We start from the raw sequence: 15,177 nt of genomic DNA on the forward strand, positions 1-15,177 counted from the left end.
TAGTGGGGAAGACAGACTCTGTGAGAAAGAGTAAGACTTAAAAAGGAATTTCAAGCTAGAGACTGGGCGGGAAGCAAGCAGGCAGGGAGGAGCAGGTGTTCATGATGGCATCTCCTTAAAGGTGCCATTCTGATATCATTATAACTACAAGTGAGCAGGAAATGGCAAGGCACAATCCAGACAAATAAAGCCCGTTTCAACAGGGCACAGGAGCTGGAGCAATCAGGCTAAATGTGTGCCTGTTTCTATTTGCTATAAGTCTAAAAATAAGACATGGGACTAAAATGCTTGATTTTTACGTAAGGGTATTGAAATATCAGAGACATTCCAGAAGAAAGATCATTACTGATTCATTATAATAGCATGGTTAAAATTACATGGGAAAGAACCGAATTAGTTCCCATCCAAATGAGGAAATGGGAAAGGACATGACCTCTGTCAAATTAAAAACAGGAGCAGCAAGGCAGACTAAAAAAGATTCTGAGGAAATAACTTGTTAAAGACGAAAAGCTTCCTCTACCCCAGCTGGAGCAAGGAACCTGCTGGAGGGTCTGCAGGTGACGGGGGTATGCAGCGAGCAGGCAATCAGGGTGGCAAAGGAGTTTCAGAGAAAACAAGCCCTAACACAACAGCTAAACAGATTACTTGTGTCTGCATTTGGTCCAGAAAAGCTTAGTGGAATTCCCACGGCAGAGCCATTTGTTAAGGGGATAATGCAGAGAAGCTGCGTCAGATTGAAGGGCCATTAGATGAGATTTTAGAACAAATAGATACAAGGGATAGTAACAAATTTATGAGAAGCAGATGTTACTCACTTGTGGGTTTTTAAGGAGCGCTAATGGGAAATTGTTGCACTATTAGGGCTGGTGTATAACCTTTTACTTAAAACAGCCAAAGAAAAAAAGAGGATGGCACGTGACACTTTGCTTTTAAGTGCTGTGAGGGATCTAGAGAAATGCAAACCACTAAATCTGACACCCGTAGCAGGCAAACAGTAAAAGCCATAGTAATGGAATAGTTGCAAGAACAGATATGGCCAAAGAGGGAAGAATCCCCAGAGCTTTGCAATGAGACACTATGAAGCTGTGCTTCACCACCCTCTTATGGCTTCAGAAGAAACAGTGAGGCTGCAGGCTAGAGTGATCCACTCAGCATGATCTGCTCAGCTTCTGGAAAGCCTTTAGTAACGTCTATTACCAAGGGCTCATAAAGAAGCTAATCTGGCATGGGAGGACCCTCTCATGAGTCATCAGCTGCATGTAGGATAGAGACACAAGGTAACAATAAATCATCTGTTTTTCACAGTGGAGAGAAGTCACCAATGACATCTTAGAGGGGTCCGTGGTAGGGCCAGTGCTAATCCACATACCCATCAGTTAGGCAGTAGATTGTGAAGTGGCTTGGTCTGCTGGTGGTACCAGGTTATTCAAGGGGGTAAAATGCAAACTGCCTGCAAGGAGCTGCAAAAAACATCTCATGAGCCTGGGCAAAGTAATGGCATGTGAAATTCAGTGTGGATAACAGCAGAGAAAAACACATGGCTGAGTTGGGAGGAAGACCCCTCACCACCCAGCCTCAGCAATGGCCTCTGAACCGGCTAGTACCATTCAGACAGGTATCTTGGAATTAGGTAGTTCTATTCAGATGTTGGTTTAAAGTTTATTAGTGACTGTAAAGCAATTTAATACAAGAAATTATTAGGAAGGGTAGAGAGGTGTAATCAATTAAATACAAGATTCATCCCCTGTCATAAGCACTGTGTGCCGTTCTGGTCCCTCCATCTCGAAAAGGGTATGTTAAACCCAGAAAAGGCATAAAGAACAACAAGGGAGACCAAAGATATGGGATGACTTGATGTGGGTAGCAGCTACATACACCAAGATTCTTTGAGGTGGGAAAGAAGAGACCGAGAAGGAGTATGGTGCAGCTTTATAAATTCAAGAGGATCATGGAGAATAGTCACCACTTCTCATAAGATGCAAGAAGGGGACATCAAATGATTTTTCCAGGTTGAAGACAAAGATGAAAGCCAGGACCTCTGCTCCTGGACAAAGAAGTGTCTCCCTTTACAGACCTGTTGTCACAAGATGTTGGGGACTACAAAAACACCATACATGGTTTCAGAAGCAAGTTGACAAATGTGTGGAAGATAAGTCATCTGGGGGCCATGAAATACTAAGCTGCCCCTCAGCTGAGGAAGCCTCTGGGCCAGGAATGGCTTAGAAATGGCCCTCTCCACTGCTGGCAGTGGCCAGAGCTAGGACACCAGACTGATGGGCCTTGCAGCTGAACCTATTTTGACATTTTTATCAAGCAGAAAACTTTTAGAAGTAAATTAGAAGAAACCCCACCACCCTGCACAGCAGAAGTGCACAACCAGAGCTCTGGTTTCTCATGGGGCTATGAATAACCCATTAGCATTAGCAGCATTTCTTGCTGCAGCGTAAACTATACTGATCGTTACTTTTTGAGATTAAAATCCATATTAAGAAAAAATAACCCATTCTCATGTTCTTTTTCCATGTATTTTTATGTTCTGTGTTAGCTGAGGGCAAAGCTGCAGTTTGACAAGCCCTACGCCAACACTGCTGCCCAAAGCAGCAGCTCTGCCCTCTTGTATCACCGGAAAGGACAAATGATTGGGGGGGAATGCAAAATTAGCCTTCAGAGCTGAGGAGAAGGGGGCAAGGCTGCTGAAGGCAGGGCTGGGTTGGGCTGATCCTAGGTACTTATTGGCCTACAATTTAATTTGGTGATGCTTCTTCTGACAGCTGTCCCTTGTGAAGGATAACTGTCCTCATCCCCCCTGAGAACAAAAGGAGTTGGCAGACGTGTCTGAATGTGGCCTTTCTTGGTCCTATCAGGTCATCCCAAATTAAAGAAAACCCCTTGTTTATGAAAGAAAATACTACAGAAATGATCTTTGCTCCATTATTAGAACTTTATTTATCAGTTCATTTTAATCATGAATTCTTGAAGGGTTTTGATTTGTTTTGTAACTGTAAGGACAAAAAACCTAGACAAAAGTGGATGCTAATGTTCTTTAATGAGCCACTTAAGATCTAATGAGCTGTTTAATCACTAACAGTGAGACCTGTACTTTGATAGTAAGCTCCAATTTTGGGGAGTGACTATCCTCAGCTACATCAAAGGGCTTGACTTGCTGAGGGGAGTGTAAAGCCTAGCTCAATCTCTGCCATGGAGTGAGGGTCTGGGCTGTGGTGGCTCAGCTTCCTTATGGCAGAGGAGCTCACTCATGTCCAGCTACAGAGAAATTTGTCTTCAGAGTGTTTATCTAGTCTTAAATGGCTCTTCTCCCTTTTATGAAACTGGAGCTGGTGTTAAGATCCTTGTTGGTTTGCCACTGTATCAGCTGTTGCAAGGAGAGAAGCCAGTGCTGATGCAAAGTAGAAGAGCGATGCTTGCACTCTCAAGCTCACCCTGAAAAATACTCTTCTGTAGAACATGGGCCATGTCAGTGCTGCTATTGAGGGGAAAAAATTATCTGTGTCTGAGAGCAAAATCTGGGGGCTCAGAGAAAAAAAAAAGAGATTTGCAAACAAGTGTGAGAAAAGATGCATAAAACTGTAGCTCATATGGGGTAACCTCCTCTTGCAGAAGCTTTGTGTTAAGTTCCCTGAGGTGTAATATGAGAAATGCAGTGATCAGTATCACAGGCCTGCTCTTAAAATCACACTTGCCTGGTCACTGTGCATGGCAGTGACCTGACATCACTTTCTGTAAGAGCTGACCTGGAACACTGTAATGCAGCACTGTGTGGGGTTTTCTTTTCCTTGTAAATTGTATGGAAAATGGTGAAGTTTGTTAGCAAGATGTCAGGAGCAAGGGCAATCCTAGATTAGATTTGGTATAGGAGGAGAGAACTAGTTTTTACTGAATCTGAACCTAGCGCATGCAATACCTTTTAGACGCAGATGAAGAAATGCTAAATTGATGTTATTTATATTATACTGCAGCAAGCTGATCCCTGTTATGTGAAGAATATTTACATATCTTGCATTCTCTTTAACATGAGGCTAGGAGAAATGCCCAGGGCAGAAACAATGCCAGATGGAGAAGAAGAACAGCTGGACTAATACTTGGATCAACACATCATGCCTTTCCAGGATGGTTCCCTCTAACCAGTAATGGAATAAAAGTCCAAAGCTGCTACTAGGAGGTGCAACACTAGCCTGTTGTAAATGGAAAAGGAGCCTCTGGGATTCAAAGCTTGGCCCTAGATGAAGAGCCTTGCAGGGAAGCAATGCACTCTCCCACCAAGTGAGCAGCCTCTTTGGCTGTGCCCCTGTGCACTGAAAAGCCACCTGCCCCGTGCCCATAGTTGTGGACCACCAGGAGCTTAAGTCCTCCTTGGTTCAAGACCTCTCTCTGCAATCTCACAGACTGCCTGGATGGCCTCAGGCCCACCTTCACCTTGATATCCTGAGCTCCCCACAGTGAGGGCTCAAGGGAGCAGCATCTGTCAAAGATGTCTTTGGTAGTGCCAGGGTCAGGGGCGAGACTCCAGCTCTCCTTTTCCCTGGTTCCCCCTAGGGTTACCCTGTGTATCCCCGGATAGATGTAAGTTAAGCCATCCCCATCCCGGATGAAGTTTTTCACCCAAGGAGCATGAACCTTGAGTACTTGTCCCCTGATGGGGAAGAGCTTCTTGTCCCCGACCAGCCGGTGGGCTCCAATGCCCGCGCAGTTGACAACGATGTTATATTCGCTGTGCAGCTCCCACAAGTCTGCAACTTTTCTGGTGTACATCTGGACGCCAGTTGCTTTCAACCTGCAGAAAGACTCCAGAAGTGAGGCAGAAAAGAAACCCTTGAACCCTCATGTAATTATTATGCACATTAAGTAATTGAGATAGATGGCCTTTGACATACCGATCGAAACCATAGATGGGACCAAAAAAAAGCAAAGAACATGCCATGGCGTTTCTGTTGCAATTTGTCTGATTAGGTCTGATCAAAGCTATTTTTTAGCTTGTTTGGGCTGGAAAAGATAGAGCAAGTTGATCAATATTAGAGAAGGGTCTGGCATAAGACCCTAGGCCGTAAGACCCTAGTCACGTCCTCATGGTCTCACTGATTCATTTCTATAATGGTACCAAGCTTTAACAGCTCAAGCAAGCTGGAAAATGTCATTTATTCGCAACTTACTTCTGCTAGTGACAGCACTATCGTACTGCATCCCTTTTAATGTGCCTATTAAACACCATCACATTGATTCCCAACTCACCTCCTTGATACCAGGAGCCACTTAGACATCTAGTGCCATATGTGAACCCCTGGGGTACCCAAGATGTCCCTGCAGGCTGGGCAGAGGTGGCATGGGAACTCCAGGAGACCCATACCCTTCTAAAGCAGCAGCCAAGGGTCACCCAGGACAGCTCAAAGCTCTATACATCCGTCTGCTCTTCAGCAAAATTCACCCCTTCTTGAGGTTCATCTTTGTGTTCAGTTTCAAGCCAAATTTCACCCTGAACATGCCTGAAGCTTTAAGACCTTCCCCATGGGAAAATATTGGCTTGAGATGGAGTCACTCTATGCTGTCAGCTGGATCCAGTTCCTGGGGGTCCTGAGTAGGGGCTTTAGCATGAGCAAGTGAGGAGAGGTCTGTGGTGACAATGTACTAAGTGGGAAATCCTTCACAATATTCTGGCAGCTGGCAAAGTGATCAGCCCCACTATAAAGGCAGTGGTTCCCCACAAAGTGGTGAGTGAGCCGAGGATCCAGGGCACAGCTGGTGCTCTGGGGACTGGGGTTTGGAAGCAGCAGGACATTGAGGCAAGCTGGGAAGAAGAGGGGAGGTCTCGTGCAGCAGGTCTGGCTGGGCAAATTGCTGGGAGGGCTCATCAGCATTGTTATTGGGACTCTGCCATGATGGCATAAAAATACACCAGTAAAAAAACCTGCTGAAATCTCCTGAATTCAGGCAAGCAAGCAGGAAAAAATTTCTGAAGTCCATTTTTGGACCAGTAAGGTAGGCACAAAACCAATTTTCCTTATGGATTGCCAAGAGAATGGTCTATAAATACTGCTCAGGTCACTAGGGGTTTGAGAATTAGTTACATGTTTAATATGTTCTCATTTCTCATCACCAGAGAGAAGAGAAAGAAAAGGAGCTTGATCATCTCACTCAACTACATCCTTTGAGAAATGAGAAGGCTATAACAGGAATAAGGAGAGACAAGAATCACGTGGCAGATATTAAATGGGTTGAACAACTTAGTTGTGCTTCAGCAGAAATTTCCGATTCAGTTAAGCAATGAAACATGACAGAGCATGTGCACTGAGGAGGCGGCACAGACCTCACGTGGCACTGGTGCCACTGGAGTACTCCCAGCCTGGCTGGCTGCTAGAAGAAATGTTTTTTCACATTTTGCAGTGAGATGAAATGCATCCAAGCAACTGGCTGAGCTGGCAATTTGTACTATGGTGTCGGTACATGTCTCTTTATGTAACCTCAAATCAGCTGGCAGTCTCTCAAGTTGAGACAGCTCAACTTGAGGGGTACTTAAATAGATTAAATGCACATCCCAGGTGTCAGAACCTTTTTAGATCCTGACTCTCCTATGGTTCTCCAAAAACCATGTATATTGGGGAAACTTGGAAATTTGAAAATGGGCAAATTGTCTAACTTCCATGGCAATCCAGGCCTGAACTCTGAAGTCACAACTCCTTGGAGTGAGTGCATCACCCACCTTATGCAGGCAAACATTTCCAAAAGGTTTGTTACAAGATGATGCTATTTGACCTTTTATCACCTGCCTGGATTAAGAAATTACTCCAATTGTTGACCAAATTTGAGATTAATTGGTCCAGCTACTTCTTAAGTGCAAAGTCTTCACAGATTAGACATCTTCCCAGACATGCCTATTCTCCCAGGGGCTGGATGTATCTTGAAGAACAGAAGGATTTATTTGGGAAGTTTGACAAATGAGGGCTACCCACACGTTTTCTTAGGACACGGCATGTTCCCGATGCACCTTCAAGGTCTGGCTGGCTAAACGTGGCCCCTGTGGCTATGTTGGTGCTATGCCCAGAGGCACTCCCACTCTAAGCCTCACTGTACAGCCACAGTGGTAGAAGGTGGACATTGCATAAATGGGGACTTTCACATTTTGGAAAAATTGGGTATTTATTTCTTCTGCTTCTCCCCACGGAAGAGCTTGCTGCATTTTCCCCAGTGAGAAACAGCCCTTTTCCAGTTTTGTTCAAACCTAAGGCTCTCAAGGAGTCCCCAGCTTGCCCCCTGTCCCTCTGCCTGGGTTTGTCTCTGCATGCCCAGCCTGCAGCAAAATCAACCTTTTCTCCAGCCACAGCAGGTAGGGTGGACAGTCACATTTCAGTGTCGTAAAGGCCTGACCAAATCGGTACTGCGGAAACTTTTGGAGTTCTGCTTCAGACATCGGTCGAAACCCCAGGACGACATCTGACCAGAAAGGTAACTCTTCCTTGGGAGCGTTTTTAAAGACCTGCCACCTAAAAGGACATAGAGAAAAAGCTGCAAAACTTAGTCACTATTTTTCTATCATGATATGTGTCATGGCAATCTTAGCACAAACCCAGGAACCCAGGAATCTGTTCCTGCCCATCAGTACAGCTCTGCAAGGTTAACAGCAACAGGGAAGCATTGCTGTCTGCCACTGCAATACCCACCATGGCAGACAGGCAGAGGGGCTGCCACCGCCGAGCTTGCAGGTGACACACTGGGGCAACTAAATTGGAGAGAGTTCTTCCAGCTGTACTGTATGAACTTCCAGCTGTAGAAGTACAAAGTCCCCTCACACAGTGTCCCCACCATGGCCGTGGCCACTCTGACTGGATCTTCATGTAGGGCCACTTGCACACATGGTCACGTTTTTTGGGCACCCATAAAAGCTACAGAGTGCGTAGCCTCACCACTCCCAAGAGGTGAATTTCTGTGTAGCTAATGGGCAACATAAACCACCCCCAACACGCACACACACGCCAGTTGCATCCCTATACCTAGTGGCTGAAACCGGAAGATCCTGCAGTCCCATCCCTATGAAGACTACCCCTGCTGCAAGCAACTGGTGGATAACAGTATGGAAAACATCAGTTATTAAAAGACATTTGGTGCTGGCCAGTTTTAAGTGGTTTCTCCCTCTATGAATGAATTTTGCTTGAAAATACATAGTATCTGAGCAGCTGCAATGCATATTCTTGGGAATATGGTCATAAGAGCTACTCCATGAAGGGAATATGCCTGAACTCCAGCAAGGAAAACCTCTCCCTCTGCTCCAGCACACTGCATACGCATACGAAAGGCTGCCCTGGGGGGCTGTTCTTACCCGGAGACCAGGTGAATGCCAGCCTCTGATGCCTCAGCTGAGTTGCTGATAGCAAAAAGGTAAGTGAAGGTCTCTTTGAACCACTGCTTCTGCATGTGGATTGGTGTGCCTGCATGTAAACACAACCAAACATGTGGAGAGGGAAGATGCAAAGAGAAGCGTACAAGCCAGTGCCAAGGAGACAGAACAGATGGGGAATGCAGAACATGGCACTTTTCTTCCTGAACCTCTGTGCATCACTGCACACCCGGGCACGCAGCTGCATGTGGTGCCATGGGCAACACCACACTGGGTTGCACGCACCTGGGTAGGTGTGAGGGATCAGCATCCCGGCTGCGATGTCACTCGTTGTGTTGGGGCTGAACTGGTCTGAAAGGACTGTCACGGAGCAGCTGGGGCAAGTCTCTGTGATGCACAGTGCTGTGGACAGGCCGATAACTCCTGCACCAACCACTGCAACCTTGGGTGCTGCCATGTCTGCGGTGCAGAGCCAGAGGAGAGAGACACCTACATGCATTTGAAAATAACATATCCCATGTCACCAATATATCTGCTGGACACCCTCGTTGGTCTATGAAATACCCACACAAGATGTAACGTAAGCCCCCTGGGGCAGCTAATCAAAGGCTAACTGCTGCACACAGAGAACCAAGACTGGGGTGAGAATTAAAAAATTCCTTGTAGCCTTTGGTATATGCTTTGATAAGTGTTTCAACAGCCACTACCCCATCCTCAGCGCAGAATCGAAGGGCAAGAGAGCAATCTGTTCATACAGCACTGGCGTTCACGCTGTAGCAATCTGGAGTGAAGATTTTTTTCAATAAAACCTAAAAGAGTGAGGCACCCGTCAGGTTTTTTATCACGTTGGGGGCAAAAGAGCCTTTGGAGCTCCGGTGAAATTAGCTTTTAGGCACCATGAGCAAAAAGGCTGTTTGAAGACCAGCATCTCTAGCAATGAGGTCTGTCACTGCCTGGGCAGCAGAATTGAATCACACAGGAGGCAAATTGGTTACACAGAGCAAAGGGTCCAGTCCATTGCAGAAGATGTTTATCTTAACATGCACCTTAGTTCCCCTGCTGTGCAGGGGTCCCCCTCTGACCCTCACGACTGGGTTACCTGCTTAGCTCTGTCCTAGGAAACAAGAATTTTAGCTATTAAACACAATGCATAGCTTCACAGGGTACAGCCTCACTGTTTACACTCACACATCCAAAAATTGTTTACGTCATGATGCCTTGGCAGGAGAAGTATAGGAAGAGAAACTACCTGTACCCTGGGGGATTTTGTGTCCCTAGTGACCTGAGGTCTCCAACCTATCTGTGGCTCCTGTACCCACCAGCATGACCCACTACCTTGAACAGATTCATGGGCATCCGAGGGTGCCATGCTCTCCCAGCAGCACACGGTGGTCCCCAGGAGCTAGCCAGCTTCACTGCCCCCAAAGCCTGTATATTTCCCTCATTCTGCCTCATTTCATAACCTGCTTTATGTCCTGGAGCATCTCCATTTCACTCCTCAGCATCTTCAACTGCTGGTTGCTAATCCAGGACGTGCAGCATCTTTGGCCTTGTCCTGGCCAAATTTCGGAGCTTGGCACCTGCCCTGGTGAGTGGCACATGGCTCCTGCTTGATTATCACCCAGCTGCTCATCCCAGCGAGGTGCCAGCCTGTGTGCCTGGCCACGGCCAGCTAACAGGTTTCACACTGGCAGAGGCATGACACACAACTGAACCATGCCTCTCGGAGCGCCGTGCAAAGTCCCTGAAGCCAGGATCTAAATGGGCCTGAAAGAAACTGAACAACCTCAGAGGTGATAAATCCTTCAGTGGCTTTGAAACAGGTGAGTTGGGGTGCACCTGCTGGCTCGGGCTCTTGTCTGGGGGTTACTGCCGAAGGCTGAGTGGGGGTGTAGGGCGAGAATCAACTCTGCCTGTGGCTCTTACATTTTCCTGGAGTATCTACCAATATTCACTCTTGATTTAGTCTTGCTCCCTTACGGTCTTGCTTTCTCCTACAGGACTCATTCTTCCTTGACTGGTGAAATCCAGTCTCACTAATTTCTTTCCAAGAACCTTTTCTGGAAACCAGTGCCTGCAGTTGTAAGGATGGGCTGATTTCCCACCTTCCTGTGGCTTTTGACATCTTTGATGTAAGTTTAGGCAAGACAGACTGTGTGGGATTATGATAGGTCAGGTTTATTTATGAGATCCTTGCTTTTAACTCTTCACACAGCTTCTCATTTACCCCTGGGGTTTTACTACTTAAAATTTGATATCCCTACTGTGTAGGAAGGGAGAGAGGACCAGACACACTGTTGCATATCATTGCATTCCTTCTGCCTTGCAGCCAAGGGTTGGTACAATGCCTCTTATTCCTCTCAGTGCGATACTTAAGTTTCTTCCTGTTAATTATTACATCTTCTTTCACAAGCTGACTATAAAAGTGCTTGCACAGCAGGGAAAGAGGACCCAGTACAGGGGTAAAGATGAACCCTGAACCAGAACTGCTGGCCTGCCTCACTGCCACCCACAAACCCAATCTGAATCAATGCTGATTTGAACGAGACCTGCAGTCTTTGGCTCTGCCATCACCCCAGGCTGCCTCAGCCACCTGCACTGGGAACGCCTGTGGAGGGTCAGAGCATGGACAGCATATGCTTCTCTACCATAGTCTCCAGGGTATTTTGTACTGGTAATTGTTATTAAAAAAGAAAACACAGAAAAGAAAACTAAAAAAGAGTAACAAGGAATTAGGGGAGCGGAGCTTTAATAATGCTGAAATTACTTTTGTTATGAAAATTGATTCTGAGAAAGGTCTCTAAACACATTTTTATTACCAAACCTTCTGGCAGCTGTGGACATTGCATGTGGCTGTCAGTGCAGCCAGCGAGCCTCCCAGCAGTCCCCAGATGACCACAGTCCTGCTGGATCATATGTGCCGGGTACATTATGCATCTGCCAGAGGTGTGCTCTCAGTTGCCCCTCACTGCTCTTTTGCTGGAGCCCTTGGACCATGATGGAGATTGAATTTCGTGACTGACCTCCCTGCCACTGGGGAAGAAAGAGGAGCTGCGGCTCAGTGGAGGTTCAGGTTTCAAAAGTCTTCCCAATTCAGTTGGGATTTTTGCAGACAAGCCAGTCTGATATCAACTGATCCCAATGTTGCAAAAGCCAGTGAGGGTGGAAAGGGGATGCTGGCAGTGCTGGAGCCTGCAGGAATGGCTTGGGAGACCATGATGGGCACCCATCGACCGTGGTGCTTTTCTAGCACTTACTGCTGCAATTGAGGAGCACATCAAGCTTTAATGTGCTAATGTGCCAAAAATTAACTGGGTGCAAAGCAGAGGCTACACTCAGCTTATATGAGCAAGCACAGCTTGGGCTTTGCAGATCCACTGACCCTGCTATGAGTGCAAGTCTCACCTGTGGCTCTGCGCTGGAGCACAGCCTGCCTCAGCTGGGAGCCTGCGCCTTGCCGGGAGGGCACAGGAGGAGAAACTATTCTTAGCTGACGTGGCAGGCCAGTGGGGGTGAGCCTGCCTCTGCTGGGAGCCCTGTACCTTGCTGGGAGGGCATAGGAGGAGAAACTATTCTTAGCTGATGTGGCAGGCCAGCTTAGTGCCAGCGGGGGAATACTTCTGTCTCCTCAGACTGGCTTGTGCTGAGGCTTTTGCAAAAATCAGCATTTAAAAGGCAAATCAGTTGCAGTAACTGTTGGGGAGGAGGCAAAGGGTGTCAGGTACCATTTAGCTCTCTGTCCTTTCTTAGTGTCAGAAGAATGGGACAGAAGCCAGACAGAGCCACCTGAAGCTGTAATTTCCCAGCAAAGAGGACACGGGCTGCCTGACGTGGGCTTCATGCCCCTGCCATGCTCCTGCTCCTCCCAGACCAGAACAAATTATTTTTAAAGATACTGAGATATTTTGTGATGTGACATGACTTAATCTCCCAACTCCCACAGCTGAGGAGACAATGTCAGCCTCATGTGATGCAGAGGGCTCTAAACGGCAAGTTTAATTAGATCCATTCCTTATTCTTCCTTGCCTCGCATAGTTGTGTATCACCACTAACCCTCAGTCTTAACATCATCCTGGCAGTGGATAAAGTGATCAGTACAGATAAGTACACTGGTCCCCAGCACACACATGCACAGGAACACCACCCCCCCCCCACTGCCATCTGCAGCCATAGCCTCTTGGCCTGTGGTCCCTCCAGGCTACCCCTCAGGCTGCCGATGGACCTGGGGAAACTGGCATCCCTCAGCTGGAAAAGCTGCATGAACGCTATTGCTTCGGCATCTTCGTGTTACAGGCATGGCCCCTCGCCCTACCCTTTTCCCCTTATGGCCCAACTCCATGAGCACGCTTCCCTGGCAGGCTGGCCACTCTTAGCTTGTGTTGCAACCTGGCTGACCTACCAAACTAAGCATATTTACATGCCCAAATGAACAGTTCAAAAAGTCCAGCTGAACTGTTGACCAGAAAATGGATCAGCAGGAAGTAACTAAAGAAAACCAAAACCTGTTACATTTGAAATCCTGTGGGTTTTTTTTTAAAACTAACTTTCACCATATCTAAGTGCTGAGTATTTTGTTTTGATTGCCTGAAGCCTGCAGTAACAGGGAGCAAAGGCTTTTCTGGACTCCTGGAGGGACTCCCCTACCACCGGGGCGGCTTCACCCACTGTCCCCATCCATGCCTGACATGGAGTGCTTTCTCCTTTCATTTTTTTTGCAGACCACTCTTCTGTTTATTCGCTTCCCGAGTTCACAAGTTACCTTGGTGTTGCTTCCCTTCATCTGACCCCAGAGCGGGGTTTTGCCAGACTTTTTGCTATAGGCAGTTACAGACACTGATGAAGCTTGATCTGTTCCTGGGGGTCTGCTGAGGAGGGAGCCCTGATTTTCACCTTTTGACTCTGGCCTGATCCCTTTTCAGTCATTTGGGCTGCTCTGTGAGATGTACATTCAGGGCCTGCCACAGGAGGAAGGTGAGGATGCTCTCTTCACCGAACAAGGGATGCTGGAGGCTCCTGGGACCCCCCCAGCCTCTCTGCTGGACGCACATACAGCATTACTGCCTGAAAGCAGGTGTCTCTAAACCACCATCAGAGACCTGAGGCTACCAGGGAGGCCTCAGCTCCTTGTTCAGATAGATGTTTGCATATGCATGCACAGGAAATACCTCCTAAAGGCAGGCAAGTTATACCTGTGCTGTAATGTACCAACAATGTTAACCTTCACCAGCAGCACCTACATGCTGAGTGATGCTCTTGCTTTTCTCCAAAACTGGAGATGTCCGCGTTGCCCGTTTCCCGCAGAGCACGGGTAGTTGAGCTTGTTCCCTCTCTGTGTGGGGCGAGGGGGAAAGCAGGGAGAAGCTGAGGTTTAGCACGCCCCCAACAGCAGGGATCTCACACCACCGGCCAAACCCTGCGGCTCACTGCTCAAGCCAGGACCAGCTGTGGCACCCATCACGATTTTACTGCGCGGACGCCTCTATGTGTGGTCTTGCCCTTCCCTGCCTGAGCTTAAGGACCTGGTTTGTGGCCCGTGGAAAGCCCCTGGGGCAGTGCTAGGTCCCCACAGAGCCCCTGTGGGTGCCTTCCCCAGCCCTCAGCAGCAAAAGTGCTCCATCTTCTAACACTTCCCTCTTTGACTAGAAGTACGGTCTGAAAAAAAAAACAAGCAGGGAGAGAAGGCAATACCTGGTGAGGAGGAGGAGGCCCCCGGTCCTGCCTGGAAGAGTCGCCCTCCCAGGAAGCAGAGGAGGAGAGGATGGAGCGTGTTGCCTGGGGGGGGGGGCGCAGGGGCTGCAGGCAGCTCCCCTTCCCCAAGGCTGCTCCCAGAGTGCCTGGCTCAGTGTCCCTCTGCTAATGAAGAAGCTGTTTGTGCTTGGGCAAAGGCCGCCTCCAGTGCTGGCACGTCTCCCAGGACAGCCTGGCAGCCGGGCATTGGCGCTGCTGGAGCCGTGCCCTTCACCGCCTGATGATAACTTTTTTCCTTGAAGATTTCCCTGGTGTGCTCGAGAGAAGGCTTATGGGGCCCCACTGTCCTGAGCAGAATATGTTGTCTTTTTTCTTCTCTTACAAGCAATTAGTTATGTTCTGAATGTTTCTGAAGCTGCCTTAAGATTGCCATAGTGCTTGAGCAATCGTGCTAGCAGTCAGGATGGCAGTAACACAGCACGTCTGTGAGCCTCGTCATTTCAGTCATCACAGGTCAATGAAGAACCAGTCCCTGCTAAACCACAAATGCCTGACAAGCACAGCCAGGCGGGACTGTCTGATTTAACCTTTTTCAGCAGAAACACACAAGTTTGTCAAAACCAGACCTGTCTGCAGGATCCCTAGGATGAAACTGTATACCAGGGATTCTTGGCTCCAGGGCATTTGCCATTGGCAGGCCATTTTGGCTAATATTTGACTGCTTGAGCATTTGTCCCCGAAGAGGCTCAGCAGGACAGTGTTTGCAGACTGTTCCCCTCCAGTCCTGTCGAACAACATTTGCCATGGATCTTGCAAATAGGTGCCTTTCCTTTGTAGCTGTTTAAATACAGACCAGGCAGCAGCCACCCAAAGGGCACCTGGACATACAGCAACAGCATGCACGCAAACAGCTGTTCTTGCCTTCCCATCTAGCTGTGTTCTTAAACGTAAAACTAAAGCCATGATATATTACACATATGTAATCACTGACCTTTTTAGATGCATAATTTTTAGGGTTTTCTTCCTTTAACAGTGAAGGAACAAGGAACAATTCTGGCAAAATTATAGTATTGCTTGATTTTTCTGAGTGGTTTGAATAAGACAGGGAAAGAGGCAGAGGAACGGAGAAGATTTGCTTGTTTGGA

At 47.6% G+C, this 15,177-nt stretch overlaps 1 protein-coding gene across 2 annotated transcripts; it reads right to left on the reverse strand.

The window, feature by feature from the left end:
- Positions 1 to 2,922: 2,922 nt before the first annotated feature.
- Positions 2,923 to 14,295, reverse strand: DDO (D-aspartate oxidase). Of its 2 annotated transcripts, none has more exons than XM_075087444.1 (5): positions 14,033 to 14,295; positions 8,630 to 8,803; positions 8,327 to 8,435; positions 7,317 to 7,493; positions 2,923 to 4,792 (listed from the first exon to the last, which is right to left on the reverse strand). In XM_075087444.1, the coding sequence occupies exons 2-5, from the start codon at positions 8,799 to 8,801 to the stop codon at positions 4,225 to 4,227; spliced, it is 1,026 nt and encodes a 341-aa protein (XP_074943545.1). In that variant the 5' UTR covers positions 8,802 to 8,803; positions 14,033 to 14,295; the 3' UTR covers positions 2,923 to 4,224. The 2 variants fall into 2 exon arrangements, with proteins under 2 accessions (XP_074943545.1, XP_074943544.1); XM_075087443.1 differs by having other exon boundaries at positions 8,630 to 8,833; positions 14,033 to 14,293.
- Positions 14,296 to 15,177: the final 882 nt, after the last annotated feature.

This window comes from Phalacrocorax aristotelis, chromosome 3 (assembly GCF_949628215.1).
Source record: "Phalacrocorax aristotelis chromosome 3, bGulAri2.1, whole genome shotgun sequence".
NCBI lineage: Eukaryota > Metazoa > Chordata > Aves > Suliformes > Phalacrocoracidae > Phalacrocorax > Phalacrocorax aristotelis.

Bases quoted from the DNA above. Each gene is read 5' to 3' on its own strand.
- DDO (XM_075087444.1), bottom strand. From the start codon at position 8,801: ATGGCAGCACCCAAGGTTGCAGTGGTTGGTGCAGGAGTTATCGGCCTG. The intron at 8,436-8,629 runs GTGCGTGCAACC...GTTTACATGCAG, and splicing joins GATCCCTCACACCTACCCAG to GCACACCAATCCACATGCAG. The intron at 7,494-8,326 runs GTAAGAACAGCC...ATGTCCTTTTAG, and splicing joins GGCATTCACCTGGTCTCCGG to GTGGCAGGTCTTTAAAAACG.